General features: G+C 36.5%; 1 protein-coding gene across 1 annotated transcript in view; it reads left to right on the top strand.

Moving 5' to 3' along the window:
• The window catches only part of EML1 (EMAP like 1), a 218,804-nt gene that overhangs the window by 173,334 nt on the left and 30,992 nt on the right, over positions 1-14,478 (top strand). Inside the window, 2 exon segments of the mRNA XM_078150420.1 lie at positions 4,587-4,712; positions 6,127-6,258. Of these exon segments, the coding sequence (XP_078006546.1) occupies positions 4,587-4,712; positions 6,127-6,258 (258 nt within the window).

The following is a 14,478-nucleotide window of genomic DNA, read 5'->3' as shown; positions in this document are numbered from 1 at the left end:
CATTTCATTCCCCTGGATCCCAGAAGATCACCTTTATTGTGGTTTACTCTCAAGATATAGCCATTACATGATCAAAAGAGTTCCTACCCTTATTTTCAGGCAAAAGTAAGCTCCACACACCTGCTTCTCTTTCTCAGGTTCAGTCTCAGCCCTGCACTGTTAATTCACTTCAGAAGTGATAGAGTCAGAGCCAACGTCTGTTTCTTAGATTCTGACTATAAAGTAGTTTTTAACAGTGGTCTATACGCACACAAAAAATGCTCATTGTGCATTTGCCTGGAGTACAGCAGTAGCTCAGACTCATTAATTCTTCTTTGGTATGAAGAATTCTCCCAAAAATCATATTTTTAAAAATACCAATATCTAAATCAGGACTCCTTAAACTTTTTCCACTCATGACCCCTTCAGCACTTCTTAAACTATGTGTTGCTACCCACAGTTTAAGAAGCACTGATCTAAACATCTTGGAAAAAACCCAAGCTTCAGTCAGAAGCAGATAGTTTTACATTTCTATAGGACTAGAATGCTTAAATTTCTCAGATTATGAGGTCTGTTTTTCTTTTTGTTTCTTTTTTGGTGAGAACCCATTTGTTTAGTTATAGTAAATGTGCTTTCAAATGACTTCACTGCAAATTTAGAGCATTTCAAATGTTCAATACTTCATTAAACTATCTACTTGGGTCCCCTTCCAGTGACTCATCACGGCAGAGGTGACCCTGAGTTCTCCAAGGGTATGCCAGTGGAATGCAAAGGTCCTACCAATCTGGAAAGGTTTTGAAACTGACAGCTGAGGGGACTGTGTTGTCTGAGATCCAGCCTGGCTAAGTTAGAAATAGCTAATCCTTTAAATTCTTAAAAACTATCTACTAAGTTGTTGGAAAGTTGCAATTTGTGATAGTGAAGAGATTGCCCACACTGACAAAATCACAGATAGTTGAAAATTAAATAAGATGAATCTGCCAAATAATTTATCATTTTCATTTATACTATTTAGAGTTATTACAACAATATGCTACATTTTGCTAACACAAAGCAATGTAGTATTGCACTCTAGAAATATAAAGTACATATCTCCACTATTGATACCTTTTGAAGGTAACTTTGGGTTCTCAACAGCAGAGTACAAGCTCTAGTAGGTCCTATCAAGTTAACAGAAGCTTCAAATGTTATTCTTGATTCAAGAATTAGGCTGGCTGAGTTCAGAAAGGCTCATCACTAGGGTTGGCCATTAGGTGTCCACCAGGTGACCACAACAACTTATAAGCTATCTACTAATATATAGAGAGGAACTGAAAATATGCATCAATGAGAGGTAGAAAAGATCACAGGAAGCAAAATGGAGAATTTTGATCACATTAAATTTAAAAGATTCTACACAAACAAAACCAATGCATCCATGATTAGAATAAAAGCAGGGAACTGGGAGAAAAATTTGTAGCCAGGTTCTCTGATAAAGGTCTCATTTCTCAAATATATAGGGAACTGAGTCAAATTTATAAAAATAAGAGCCATTCCCCAATTAGTAAATGGTCAAAGGATTTGGATAGGTAGTTTTCAGATAAAGAAATCAAAGCTATCTATAATCACATGACAAAATATTCTAAATCACTATTGCTTAGCAAAAGGCAAATTAAAACAACTCTAAGGTATCACCTCATCCCTATCAGATTAGCTAATATGACAGAAAAGGAAAACGACAAATGTTGGAGGGGATTTGGAAAAATTGAGACACTAAGGCATTGTTGATGGAGTTGTTGATTCAACCATTCTGGAGAGCAAATAGGAACTGTCCAAAGAAGTTTAAAACCTTACATACCCTTTGACCCAGCAATACCACTACAAGGTGTATATCCCAAAGAGATTTAAAAAAGGAAAGGAGAGAACTTGTATGTACAAAAATATTTATAGCAGCTCATTTTGTGGAGGCAAAGAATTGGAAATTGAAGGGATGCTCATCAATTGGGGAATAGTTGAACAAATTGTGGCATATGATTGTGATGAAATGCTGTTGTTCTATAGGAAATACTGAACGAGGTGGTTTCAGAAAAACCAGGGAAGACTTACATGAACTGATGCAAAGTGAAGTAAGCAGAACCAGGAGAACATTGTACATAATAATAGTGATATTGTAGTGATGATAAAATGTGAAAGACTTAGCTATTCTGATCAATTTAATGATCCAAGATAATTCTGAAGAGCTCATGATGAAAAATGCTATTCACCTTCAGACTGATCAGCTCTTAGTACAGATTGCAATATACTTTTTTACTTTCTTTATTTTTCTTGCTTTTTCACAACATGACTGACATGGCAATACATTTTGCACGATTTCACACGTATAATTGATATATTGCTTGCCTTCTCAATGGGTGGGGGAGGGACTGGAGGGAGAGAGAGAATTTGGAACTCAAAATATTTTAAAAATAAATGCTATGAATAAATAATGTTTTTTTAAAAATCTGTATTAGTGGACAAAGAATTCACATGAATAAAATCAGTCAATAAGCATTTATTAAGCATTACTGTGTGCCAGGAGCTCTTAAATTCAAGAGCTACAAAGGAAAAGCAAAACAGGCTCTGCTCTCAAGGAGCTGGCATTGTAATGGGGGAAACAACATGTACATCTCCAGGTATATACAAAGCCCCTTCAAAAGCTTTTAAATTTTAATATTTGTGTTCACTATTAGTATTATAATTCATATTATTCCAGTGCCTCTGTGATTTCATTGGTGTGAATATTCTCCTAGATGATGTGGAGTGCAGCCTGTCCATGTCTGTCCATCCTATATAACTCTTATTTGTATATGTCTATAAATTTGCCGCAATAGTCTACCCAGTAATGTCAAAGTTGATATGACTCAGTTCATCCTGTGTTATGTCAAGTCATTGGTCCTTGGACAAAGATCTTACATTTAGAATAACAATAGCTAAGCTGTTAGTGTTTACAGACTTTATAAAAACTGTAGGATGCTTAGCTTTCTTTGCTACGTCACTGCTAAAATGAAAGAGGGCCACAAAGGGCTGAAGGCTAGTTTGTATTTTATCATTTGTTTCATGGGTTGCCATGGCCAAGTAGTTCATTATTAAGTGACGAGTAGACATCACTGTTCATAAGCCAATGGAATGGGACCAGACCATGGTGAAATATGGGGGGAGGGGTGGCGTAGGGAATCTTTGCAGCAATAAGCTGCAGTGATGGTCCCAGCCTGAGCCTGAATTACAACAACTGCCCAGTGGTGGCTGTGTCCTAGGTCATAGAGAGACCAACAGCAATTGTCTTAGCCACTGCTATACCCACTTTTTGTTCAGGTAGCAGCAAGGAAGGGTTAACCATGCGTATGGCTATTCTATCCTGATCTAGTTCCCAAGTGGGGCTGTGGGAGTCATGGAGTCCAGGGTTTCAGTGACAGTAGGGCTGGTACTATAATATAAGTAAGTCTACAAATGACAGGAGACAAAGCAGGAAAGGAGAGGTTGGCCTTCTTCTTCAGCAAAGGAGCTAATAAATGTACACTCCTGGTGGGCAAAAGGATCGTTTTGCTATTCTCCTTACCACTATACCCTTGGTGCATCTCAAACTGTGGGTTGTGACCATCTGGGGTCATGAAAAATTTGGTAGCAGTAAAAGGTTTCTGAACGTGCAACAACCAAAAATTAATTAAAAATCAGATGCATAATGAATACAGGGTGCTTCTGGCAGCGCTTGCCCATTTGCACCATGCAGCTTCACTCTAGCCTTGGCACTGAACACAAAGCATGCACAGTTTGCATGGCGCATGCCCTAAGGCCATGTAACACCAACAAATGCTAACAAAACATGAAAAGGGGAGGTGAGTGGAAAAAGTTTAAGCAGCCCTGCTCTAGATCATGTGCCGTGTTACTGAACCCTAAGGAACAGCGAGTCTTTCCATCTGCCCTATAGATTAATAAATACTTTTTGATTTATTCATTCAAGTGCACAGTCTCCTGATAAGTCTCTCTGTGTTAGCTAAGCTGGGCCTCAGATGGTTGACAAAATCTGGACTGAAAGCCTTTCCAGCATGGATTATTCACTTGATGGAGATTATGTCATGGGTAGTACTGTATGGAGGAAGATGTTTTCTTATTTCTAAATATATATTATGAGATATATATACACATATGTGTGTATATGTGAATGTGTGTGTGTGTGTGTATGTGTGTATGTATGTGATACTGCAGTAATATACTATTTGCCCTCGAGGTATCATCTGTAAGTAAACATTGAAAATATAAAATCAATAGCATTTCATAATGTTAGGGTATGAACCAGAAAACTCTATAGCTCCCTCTTCCTGCCCTGAAAAAAAGGCTCATTTTGTTGGTTCTTTTAGAATCAGCCATTTGGAACTTTCAAATAAGTAACATTTTAAAAACCATTTGGGGTTTTCATCATTTGGTCATTAATTCATCAAATATTTATTGAATGAAGTGTGCCTACTGGAAAGGCACCTGTCAGGTAGCATTGGATAATGAATACTAGACACACATGTTTTAAATGGTTATGTTTGAGAATAACTTTATCAAATATTTAATTTTTTATTTTCATTTGCCTCTTTTAAAAGCAGATTCCAGAACAATTTGGTCCAATAAGAACAGTAGCTGAAGGAAAAGGTGATATTGTCTTGATTGGCACTACTAGGAACTTTGTTTTACAAGGCACTCTGTCAGGGGATTTTAATCCAATTACCCAGGTAAGTTTCAACCTGGGTAAGTCAACCAAATATTTTATTATTTTAAGTTGTAATAGAATACACTATGAGGCAGTGTGCTGTGGAAGTAAATCACTAACCTGGAAATTAAGAAGTTTAGGTCCTTGTCCCAGCTCTGACCTTCCAACTTGCTGTGATTTGGCAGTCTTGTAACATTTCTGGGCTTCACGTTCCTGACCTGTAAAATGGATAGATTAAATTAGTTGACCTCTAAGGTCCCTTTCTGTGCTGAGATTCTGAGTCTAGAGAGAGTTAAGTTTATAGTGATGTATCATTCCTCCCTGAGGCACCAATATTCCCTGGTTCTCTACTGGTTCAGCTTGGAGTTATCTTGGACTCTTCACTCTCTCAATCTAATCAATTACCAAGTCCTGTTGATTCCCACTCTACAATGTGCCTGCTGCATCCATTGCTGTACATACCCACTGCCACTCTCCTGATAAAGTTCTCCCCACCAGCTGCCTAGGTGTTAATATAATAGTCTGTTTAGGATTCGGAGTTATTCCGGCCTTCACTCTTACCTTTCCAATATATCCTTCATATACTGCCAGAATAATCTCTTTATGCATGAATCTGGTCATATTAATTCCTCCAAAAAATCTTCAACGGCTTCCTGTAGTTTAACAAGTGAAATTCAGACTGTTCTGTCTGTTCAGTGCCCTCCCCACTCCTCCAAACTGGATCCACCCTGCTTTTCTAGTCTTACCTCAAAGGTGAATCTCAGATCTCCAGAGCAAGGATGCATCTTATCTTAGATAAATCTTTTTTATTTGCTGTTTGTTTCTGCTGAAATGGACAACTCTCTGACCCCCAACTACAAATTATGCTCACATGTCTTTACTCAGATTATTCAGTTTACCTGGAATGCTCTCCTTCCTCTTCTCCAGAATTCCTATCCATCTTTTAAAGCCCAAATTAAATGTCATCTATTCTATGTCGCTTTCTCTGATCCCCTCGACCAACCACAGCTCATAAAGTACTTTGTTTTGTAATTTGCTAATGTATTTAATATGTAATATTGGGTATTATGTTTATCTGTATTGGTGTCTGTTCTCTCTACTAGACTGTAAGCTTTATAAATTCAGGGAGCAGCCCTTATCTAAACTTAAACTCTCTCCCAGGGCCTAACACAATAGGTTCATAATATATTTTTATTGCTGTCCAGTTTCAGATGATATGTACTTTTACTGCCTACTTCACAGGATTGTTGTAAGAAAAACGCTATAGAAATATGAGATACAGTTTATAGATTATAAGCTGAAAATGTAAATTATGAAAGAAACTGAAGAAATAAATGCAAATTGCGCTATCCAACTATAGTTAATGATATACTAAAACTATCCTTTTGATTTCAATATTTTACAAAATAATTTATTTTTTTCTTTGTTTTTTGTAGGGCCACACTGATGAACTCTGGGGGCTGGCCATCCATTCTTCTAAATCTCAATTCTTGACATGTGGGCATGACAAACATGTTACACTCTGGGATGCAATAAGTCATCAGCCTATCTGGAGTAAAATAATAGAGGTAAATGCCTGCACAAAGCTAGTATTTTTGTTCTGATTTATATATTTACACATTACAAAACATATTGTAATATATGAATTATCTTAAATATTTTTGCATGAAAGTAAAAGGTTTCACTTGATGAATTTCTTTTAAAAATTTCTTTCATAATAACCTGGAGTCAAACATTTTCTGTTTTATATTTGGAAGCTTGTTTTTGAGCTTTTGGTAAGGTAATAAATTTTTTTTTCAAGAGAATATGTTAACTATAAAGTTCTACAACTGAAATTTGACAATAGATCAGGTATTTCAAAGTGGCTAAAATAATTTAGAGAAATTGTGAATTTATGTAGCCCATATATGCTCTGAGGATCCTTACCTCAACTCCTGATCTCACAGATGTGACTCGGGTCTACAAGCAAAGTTACATCTCCCCTTCTCAGAGCTCTATGGATTATTCTTTAATGCCATAGCTTCAAGCCCTACCTGATGTGCTCCACCCCACCCCCATTCTCCTTGCCTTAGATTATCAGTTGAAAATCAATGTAGGGGGCAGCTAGATGACACAGTGGATAAAGCCCCAGCCCTGGATTCAGGAAGACCTGAGTTCAAATTTGGCCTCAGACATTTGGCACTTACTAGCTGTGTTACCCTGGGCAAGTCACTTCACCCCATTGCCTTGCCCAAAAAAATCAATCTAGTTATCCAACCTTAAGTAGCTTTTAGAAAGGAATATTTATCAAGGTGAAATGGAAAATCAGTTGGTATAGACATACCCCCAGTGCCTGTGACCCCCAATGTCAATGACTCTTCCATAAGTGCATAGAGTCCAAACAAAAGTGAGCTCCAGCTTAGCCAGTACAGGTGGTGAAAGAATAGTTCACAGTCCTAATTTCTGTAATCCCTTTCCTTCCTTTTTGGGAGTACCCAGGAAGTTTCATTTAAGCACGGTGAATCCGAATTCACCTGTCCCTGGCTCCTGATGCAAACACTGCCATCATTGACTGGGAGCTGCAGCTAGCAGACGATAGGACAATGGGAAGTCCAGAATCTTTAGACTTTTAAAGCTTGCAGGGTTCTCCTCTGGACATAGTAGGCGGAAAGGATAGAGAAGACACTTAATCCAAGGCCAGAGCCAAGGCTTCTCCTTTCCCCTCTTCCCCCCATGCAATTGGTTCTCAGGAGGCTTAATTGAACTCCACATTGTCTCTGACCTTTCAAATAAATCCAGTTCTAGCAAGCTTGAGAATTTATAGACAACTCCTGTGATGTAGCCAAGTTTTTTCAGCCTATCCAAGCACTGTTCTTGTGCAATATCACTTTATACTGCAGGTTCAATAAACTGGCACCCAGGAATTTGGGGAGGGGAGCTTTTTCTTTATATTTTATAACTACTTCAGTACAGTTTGTTTCCTTGGTACTAATCCTATGTATATTATTTTATATACATTTTTAAAAGTTATTCTGAGAAGGGTTTCACCAGACTGCCAAAGGGATCTATGACAAAAAAGTTAAGAACGTTTCTCTAAAACTTATGATAATTGATTTATTGAGATTTATTCACACCAAGTTAATGCATTAAGGCTAAAATGATGTGAGATTATTTCAACCTCACCATTACATCTAAAAGTATTTTTGAATGGGTTAACTTGAAACTTAAAACTGAGAGAGAAAAAATAAAATTCTATTTATAGCTTCAGTGTTTCATATAATCACTGAATTTCAGAATTTGAAGGGACCCAAATGGCCTTTTAGTCCTATCTATACCTTAAAAAGAATACTCTCGATTATATTAACCAGATAAGAGGGTCATCCAGCCTTTGCATAAAGACTTCTAACAGGTATGATGTTGAAAGTTAATGGTATTGTATATATATTCTTCTATATATACATCTGGATGAACTCTTCACAGATGACTTAAATGGCTGTTGCACATAGAACACTAAAAGAAGTGTACTCTTAACCATATATCTTACTGCTTGAAAGTCTTCATGGTATAACAGAAATCACATTGACTTTGGAGTCAAAAATTCTAGGTTTAAGTTTTAGCTCTGCCACTTATTAGCTATGTGATTGTGGCCAAGTTATGAGTCATTTCACCTCTATGAGTCTCACTTTCCTGTTCTGTAAAATGGGATAATTACCTCAGATGATGATTGTAGAGAGTGTTTTACAAACTGTAAAGCCATTATTTTTAATAATGGACAATAACATGCTCATTGATAAATCAGTACAACTGTGTAAAGATGCCACATCAAATTACCACTAGGGGAAAAAGGGTCAGGATTGTCATGCTTTTAAGAAAAGAATTATAGTTACCTCTTTTAATTAGGAAAAGGTATAAGGGAAAGATTATATATTCAGTACATATATTTAACAAGATTTTATCAGTATAGAGATTCCCACCCCACTGTCAAAGATGCAACCTGAATCTGATGTTGGAAGAGACCTTAGAAATTAATGAATCACAGAATCTCATTTTGGAAGGAAACTCAAATAGGAATATCCTCAACAACGTCCTGCCACCTTTTATGTGAAAATCTCAATGAATAGGAAACCACTATCTTTGGAAAGAGTCAACTTCACTTTTGCATAACTCCACTTGTTAGGAAGTTTTTCCTAGTATGACTTTGTGATATTTTAGAGTCTCCCAACACCTTGGCCCTTTAGATCCTGCAGCTGAAGTGCTTTCCTTAAGCCAACCCAAAGATGCACCACCATATCGAGAGTTCTTAACTTGGCATCCAAGAACTTTTCCCTAAACCTCACAAGATAACTGGATATATTACAGAAAGTCTATGAACTTGGATGGTAAAAAAAAATAATGAATTATATCCTTATTTTCACAAACCTCTAACTGAAATGTATCTTTCAGTTATGAACATAGGCAACAAATTACAGTAATAATAGCAGTACCTGTGACTTGGTCATCAGTAGAAATCACAGATATTTTTCATATCACATCACATAAGTGGCAGATATCTTGAAATATTTACATTCATTAAAACTTCAAAATCACTGTAGCTCTTAGACTCACCACTAGAAAGCAAATTATTGTAGTCTTTCTATCTATAGACTGTATTTCAATATAATCAGTATCCTTTGTAATCCTATGTGTTTTGTTTTATGTAATTAAAAAAATATTTGGAGAGGTTTGATTTCACCAAACTGCAAAAAGGATTCATGATACAAAAATGTAAAGAATCTCTGCACTATATTATTCAGAGATGGAGAGTAGTATCTACTTGGTTGACCAGATGACACACTGTTTTGAGCCACCAGGCCGTGGTCTCAGTTTCTTTCAGGGACATTATTCTCATAACCTTTCTAAGAAGCAGCAGTAACAGCACTGACCACCAGATGGTAGTCAGCTTACAAATGCTTCGGGTGTTTGCCACTGTAACCAAGCCGACTCTTCACAGAATTGCTAAGCTACATTATCTGGAGCCAAAATCAATCTAGGATCATGTTGCATATCATCCAGTTTTTTTCTAATATGTACAATTCTAAACCAATGTATTTCTGGACTCAAAAGGAATTACGTGGCAAAAAAAAAATCAGTGTAGGATTTCAAATAGAATATTGTTCAAAATAATAAAATATGAAATCTACTATATATAGTTCATGAACCCCCTTTGCCTGGGCTCCCTTCTCTCTTATCATAGCATCCTGAATTCAGAGATTTAATTAGTTAATCTACAAGCATTTATTAAATATCTACTGTGTTCCAGGAACTGTGATAGGCAAAGAGGATAAAAAGAGAAAAATGAAATATTCCTTGCCCCCAAGGAGCTTTCAGTCTATCAAGGAAGACAACATGTATATAAATGAGTATGAATAAACTTTATACAAAATAAATTTATGGTAGTTTGTGGGGAGAAGACTTTAGCAGTTGTGAGGATCAGGTTTCATGTAAAAGATGACATTTGAGTTGAATTATGAAGTAAACAAGGGATGCTAAGAAACAAAAGTAAGTAGGGAATTTATACTCAAATGGGAATCAGCCAGTGTGAAGAGACAAAGACAGCAAGGTCAGTCTGACTGAACTGTAGAGTATGGAAAGAGGGGTAATGTTAGGTTGGGAAAATAGGTTAGGGCTAGGATTATGAAAGATGTTTTAGCTAAACAAAAGTGTTTATATTTACTCCTAAAGGCAATAGGAGGCTATTGACGTTTATTAAGAAGAGGAATGAAATAGTTAGACTTGTACTTTTGTAAAATAACTGTATGAGGTGGGAGCCAAGATGGCAGAGTAAAGGCAGGGGCTCACCAGTGCTCTCCCAAATTCCCTTCCAAACAACTGTAAAATATTGCTTCAAAACAAATTCTGAAACAGCAAAGCAAACAGAAGGATGGGGTGAAAGGATTTTCTTGCCCAAGAGAATTTAGAAGGTTGACAGGAAAAATTTGTCTCACTGGGGTGAGAGTGGAACACAGTCCAGTGCAGGCCACACCCCAGTAAACCAGCAGCAGTCTTGATGGTAACAGAATTAGAAGCAGTGGCTTCCACAGCACTCAGCCCACAGATAGTAAGAGGATTGGACAACTGGTCAGAAGCAGATTGCAGGGGACCCTTTGCAGGCACTAGGTGCAGGACTCTGTTGCATTGCCGAAACAGTGTTCTGGGTCACGGTCCCAGGGCAAAGAGGAGCACTAGCACTATCAAGGACATTGATCACAGTTCGAAAGCAGAAAAGAGTGTTTGTGGTCACAGACCAGAGCACAGGCCAGGAAAGCAATGACCACACTTCTTCTTAGATCATACCACCTTGGAAGAACTGAAAACATACAGTCCCCCAGAAATCACTCTGAAAATAGCAGCATATAAGGGACGGTGCCACTTCCAGCAAAGGAGCAGAGCCAACTTTAACATAAAGTTAAAAGATATGAAATAGGCTGGAAAATGAAAAAACAACAACAAAAAAGAATCTGACCATCGAAAGTTACTATGGTGACAGGAAAGGTCAAAACACAAACTCAGAAGACAACAAAGTCAAAATATCTACATGCAGAGTCTCAAAGAAAAATATGAATAAGTCTGAGGCCCAAAAAAGAATTCATGGAAGAGCACAAAAAAGATTTTAAAAAGAAAAAAGAAGAAAGGAGGTAGAGGAAAAATTAGGGAAAGAAATGAGAGTGATGAAAGAAAATCATGAAAAAAGAATCAACATCTTGGTAAAGGAGGCACAAAAAAAAAATATTAAAAAAAAAATAATAATGCTAAAGGAAATAATACCATAAAAACCAGAATAGGCCAAATGGTAAAAGAGGTACAAAAATCCCCAGAAGAAAAGAATTCCTTAAAAAGTAGAATTAACCAAATGGAAAAGGAGATATAAAAGCTTACTGACAAAAATAATTCCTTAAAAATTAGAAATGGGTGACTAGAAGCTAATGACTCCATGAGACATCAAGAAACAATAAAACAAAAGAATGAAATGAAATGAAAAATGAATGGAAAAAAAAAGAATGTGAAATATCTCACTGGAAAAACAACTAACCTGGAAAATAAGTCTAGGAGAGATAATTTAAGAATTATTGGGCCACCAGAAAGTCATGATCCAAAAAAACCCAAAGAGCATAGAAATCATATTTCAAGAAATTATCAAGGAAAACTGTCCTAGTATCCTAGAGCCAGAGAGTAAAATAGAACTTGAAAGAATCCACCAATCACTCCCTGAAAGAGATCCCAAAATGAAAACTCCCAGAAATATTATAGCCAAATTCCAGAGCTCCCAGATCAAGGAGAAAATATTACAGGAAGCTAGAAAGAAACAGTTCAGATATCATGGATCCACAGTCAGGATCACACAAGATTTAGCAGCTTCTACATTAAAAGATAAGAAGGCTTGGAATATGATATTCCAGATGACAAAGGAGCTAGGATTACAACCAAGAACCACCTACCCAGCAAAACTGAGTGTAATCCTTCAAGGGGAAGGGGGATTGATGTTTAATGAAATACAGGAGTTTCAAGCATTCCTGATGAAAAGGCCAGAGCTGAATAGAAATTTTACCTTTCAAATATAAGACTCAAGCATAAAAAGGTAAACTGGAAAGAAAAATCATAAAGGATTCAATAAGGTTAAACTGTTTACATTTTAATATAGGAAGATGATACTTGTAACTCAAAATCTTTATAATTATTGTAACATTTAGAAGGAGTATACATAGAGGGCATGAGTGTGATATGATAAGATGATATCTAAAAAAATAAAATTAAGATGTGAGGAAGAGGGAAACACTGGGAGAAGAGAGAAGAGAAAGGTAGAATGGGGTAAATTATCTCAGGTAAAAGAGGCATAAATGAGCTTATACAGGGGTGGGGAAGTGAGGTGGCAGACAACATTTGAACCTTACTCTCATAAGAATCGACTCAAAGAAGGAATAACATATGCACTTTGTTTGATATAGAAAGTTATCTTACCCTAGAGGAAAGTAGGAGGGGAAAGGGATAAAGGAAGGGGAAAGGGCATTGGTTGAGGGAGGTGGTGATCAGAAGCAAAACACTTTTGAGAAGGTTCAGAGTGAAAGGAAAGCAAAATAAGGATAAACAAGGGGGGAAATAGAATGGAGGGAAATACATTGTAATCATAAGCTGTGAAAAAAAATTTAATACCAAGTCTCTCTGGTAAAGGCCTCATTTCTCAAATTTATAGAGAACTCAATCAAATTTGTAAGAATACAAGTCATTTCCAAATTGATAAATTGTTATAGCCTATGAATAAGTAGTTTTCAGATGAAGAAATAAAAGCTATCTTGCTCTAAATCACTATTGATTAGAGAAAAGAAAATCAAAACGACTCTGAGGTGCTACCTCACACCCATCAGATCAACTTATCTGACAGAAAACGAAAATGACAAATGTTGGAGGGATGTGGGAAAATTGGGACGCTAAATCAATGTTGGTGGAGTTGTGAACTGATCCAAACATTTCTGGAGAATGTTTTGGAACTATGTCTAAAGGATTATAAAACTATGTATACCCTTTGACCCAGATATACCACTACTAAGTCTGTATTCTAGAAACATTTTTTAAAAAAGGAAAAGGACCTATACACACAAAAATATTTATAGCAGCTCTTTTTGTGGTGGCAAAATATTGGAAACTGAGGGGCTGCCAATCAGTTGAGGAACAGCTGAACAAGTTATGGTATGTAATTGTGATGGAATACCAATGTATATAAGAAATGATGAGTAGATGCTTTTAGGAAAAGCCTGGAAAGACTTATATGAACTGATGCAAAGTGAAATGAGCAGAACCAGAATAAGGTACACAATAACAACTAATGCTGTAATCAGCTGTGAAGGACTTAGCTACTCTTAGCAATACAATGATCCAAGAGAATTCCAAAGGACTTTTGGTGAAAATGCTATCCACCTTCAGAGAAAGAATTGATGGAGTCTGAATGCAGATTGAAGTATGTCTTTTTTCTTCATTTTTCTTGGGGTCTTTTGGTCTGTTTTCTTTTACAACATAACTAATGTGGAAATATGTTTTGTATGACTGCACATGTATAACCCATATCAAATTGCTTGCCTTCTCAATGAAGGGGAAGTGGAGGGAGAGAGGGAAAAAATTTGGAACTCAAAATTTTTAAAAATGATTGCTAAAAATTGTTTTTACATGTAATTTAAAAAATAAAATATTTAAAATTGTAAATAAATCACTTTAGTAACTGTTTGGAAGATGGACAGGAGTAAGAGGAAAGTTGTGGGAGGGGAACAAATAAGGAAGCCATTGCAGTAGTCTAAGTGAAAGGTGATATGGACTTAGATTAAGGTGGTAACTATGAGTAGACCATGTAACTCTTAAGAAGCAGTTGGAGATGTATGACTAGAGTTTAGGAGGCATACCAGAAATGGATGTAGAGAACTGTGAGTCATCTGCATAGAGATGGTAATTGAACCCATGTGAGCTAATAAAAACACCAAGAAAAAATGTAGCTAGAGGAGAAGAGGGCCCAAGACAGAGCTGTGGGGTATATACTCAGTGAGTGTGGTGTTATTAGGGAGTATTCTTTTGATGAATCAGCAAAAGAGACTTAGCATAGTGTAATTGGATAACTTATCTTAAATATGATAAACTGGAAAAGAAATAAAATTTTCCTATATGAAAACGCCATCTCTACCTTTCTCTCAAATATTTTACTTGTCCTGAATAAGAACCTTTCTTTCAACACTAGTCTTCATTCATCTTACTTTCTGGTTTCCAAGCCTTTAGGGCAGTACTAGTTATGT

The sequence above is a fragment of the Phascolarctos cinereus genome, unplaced genomic scaffold (genome assembly GCF_003287225.1).
Source record: "Phascolarctos cinereus isolate Bilbo 61053 unplaced genomic scaffold, phaCin_HiC Scaffold_2;HRSCAF=192, whole genome shotgun sequence".
In the NCBI taxonomy this organism is placed as follows: Eukaryota; Metazoa; Chordata; class Mammalia; order Diprotodontia; family Phascolarctidae; genus Phascolarctos; species Phascolarctos cinereus.
This window is presented reverse-complemented; position numbering and strand designations above follow the sequence as displayed.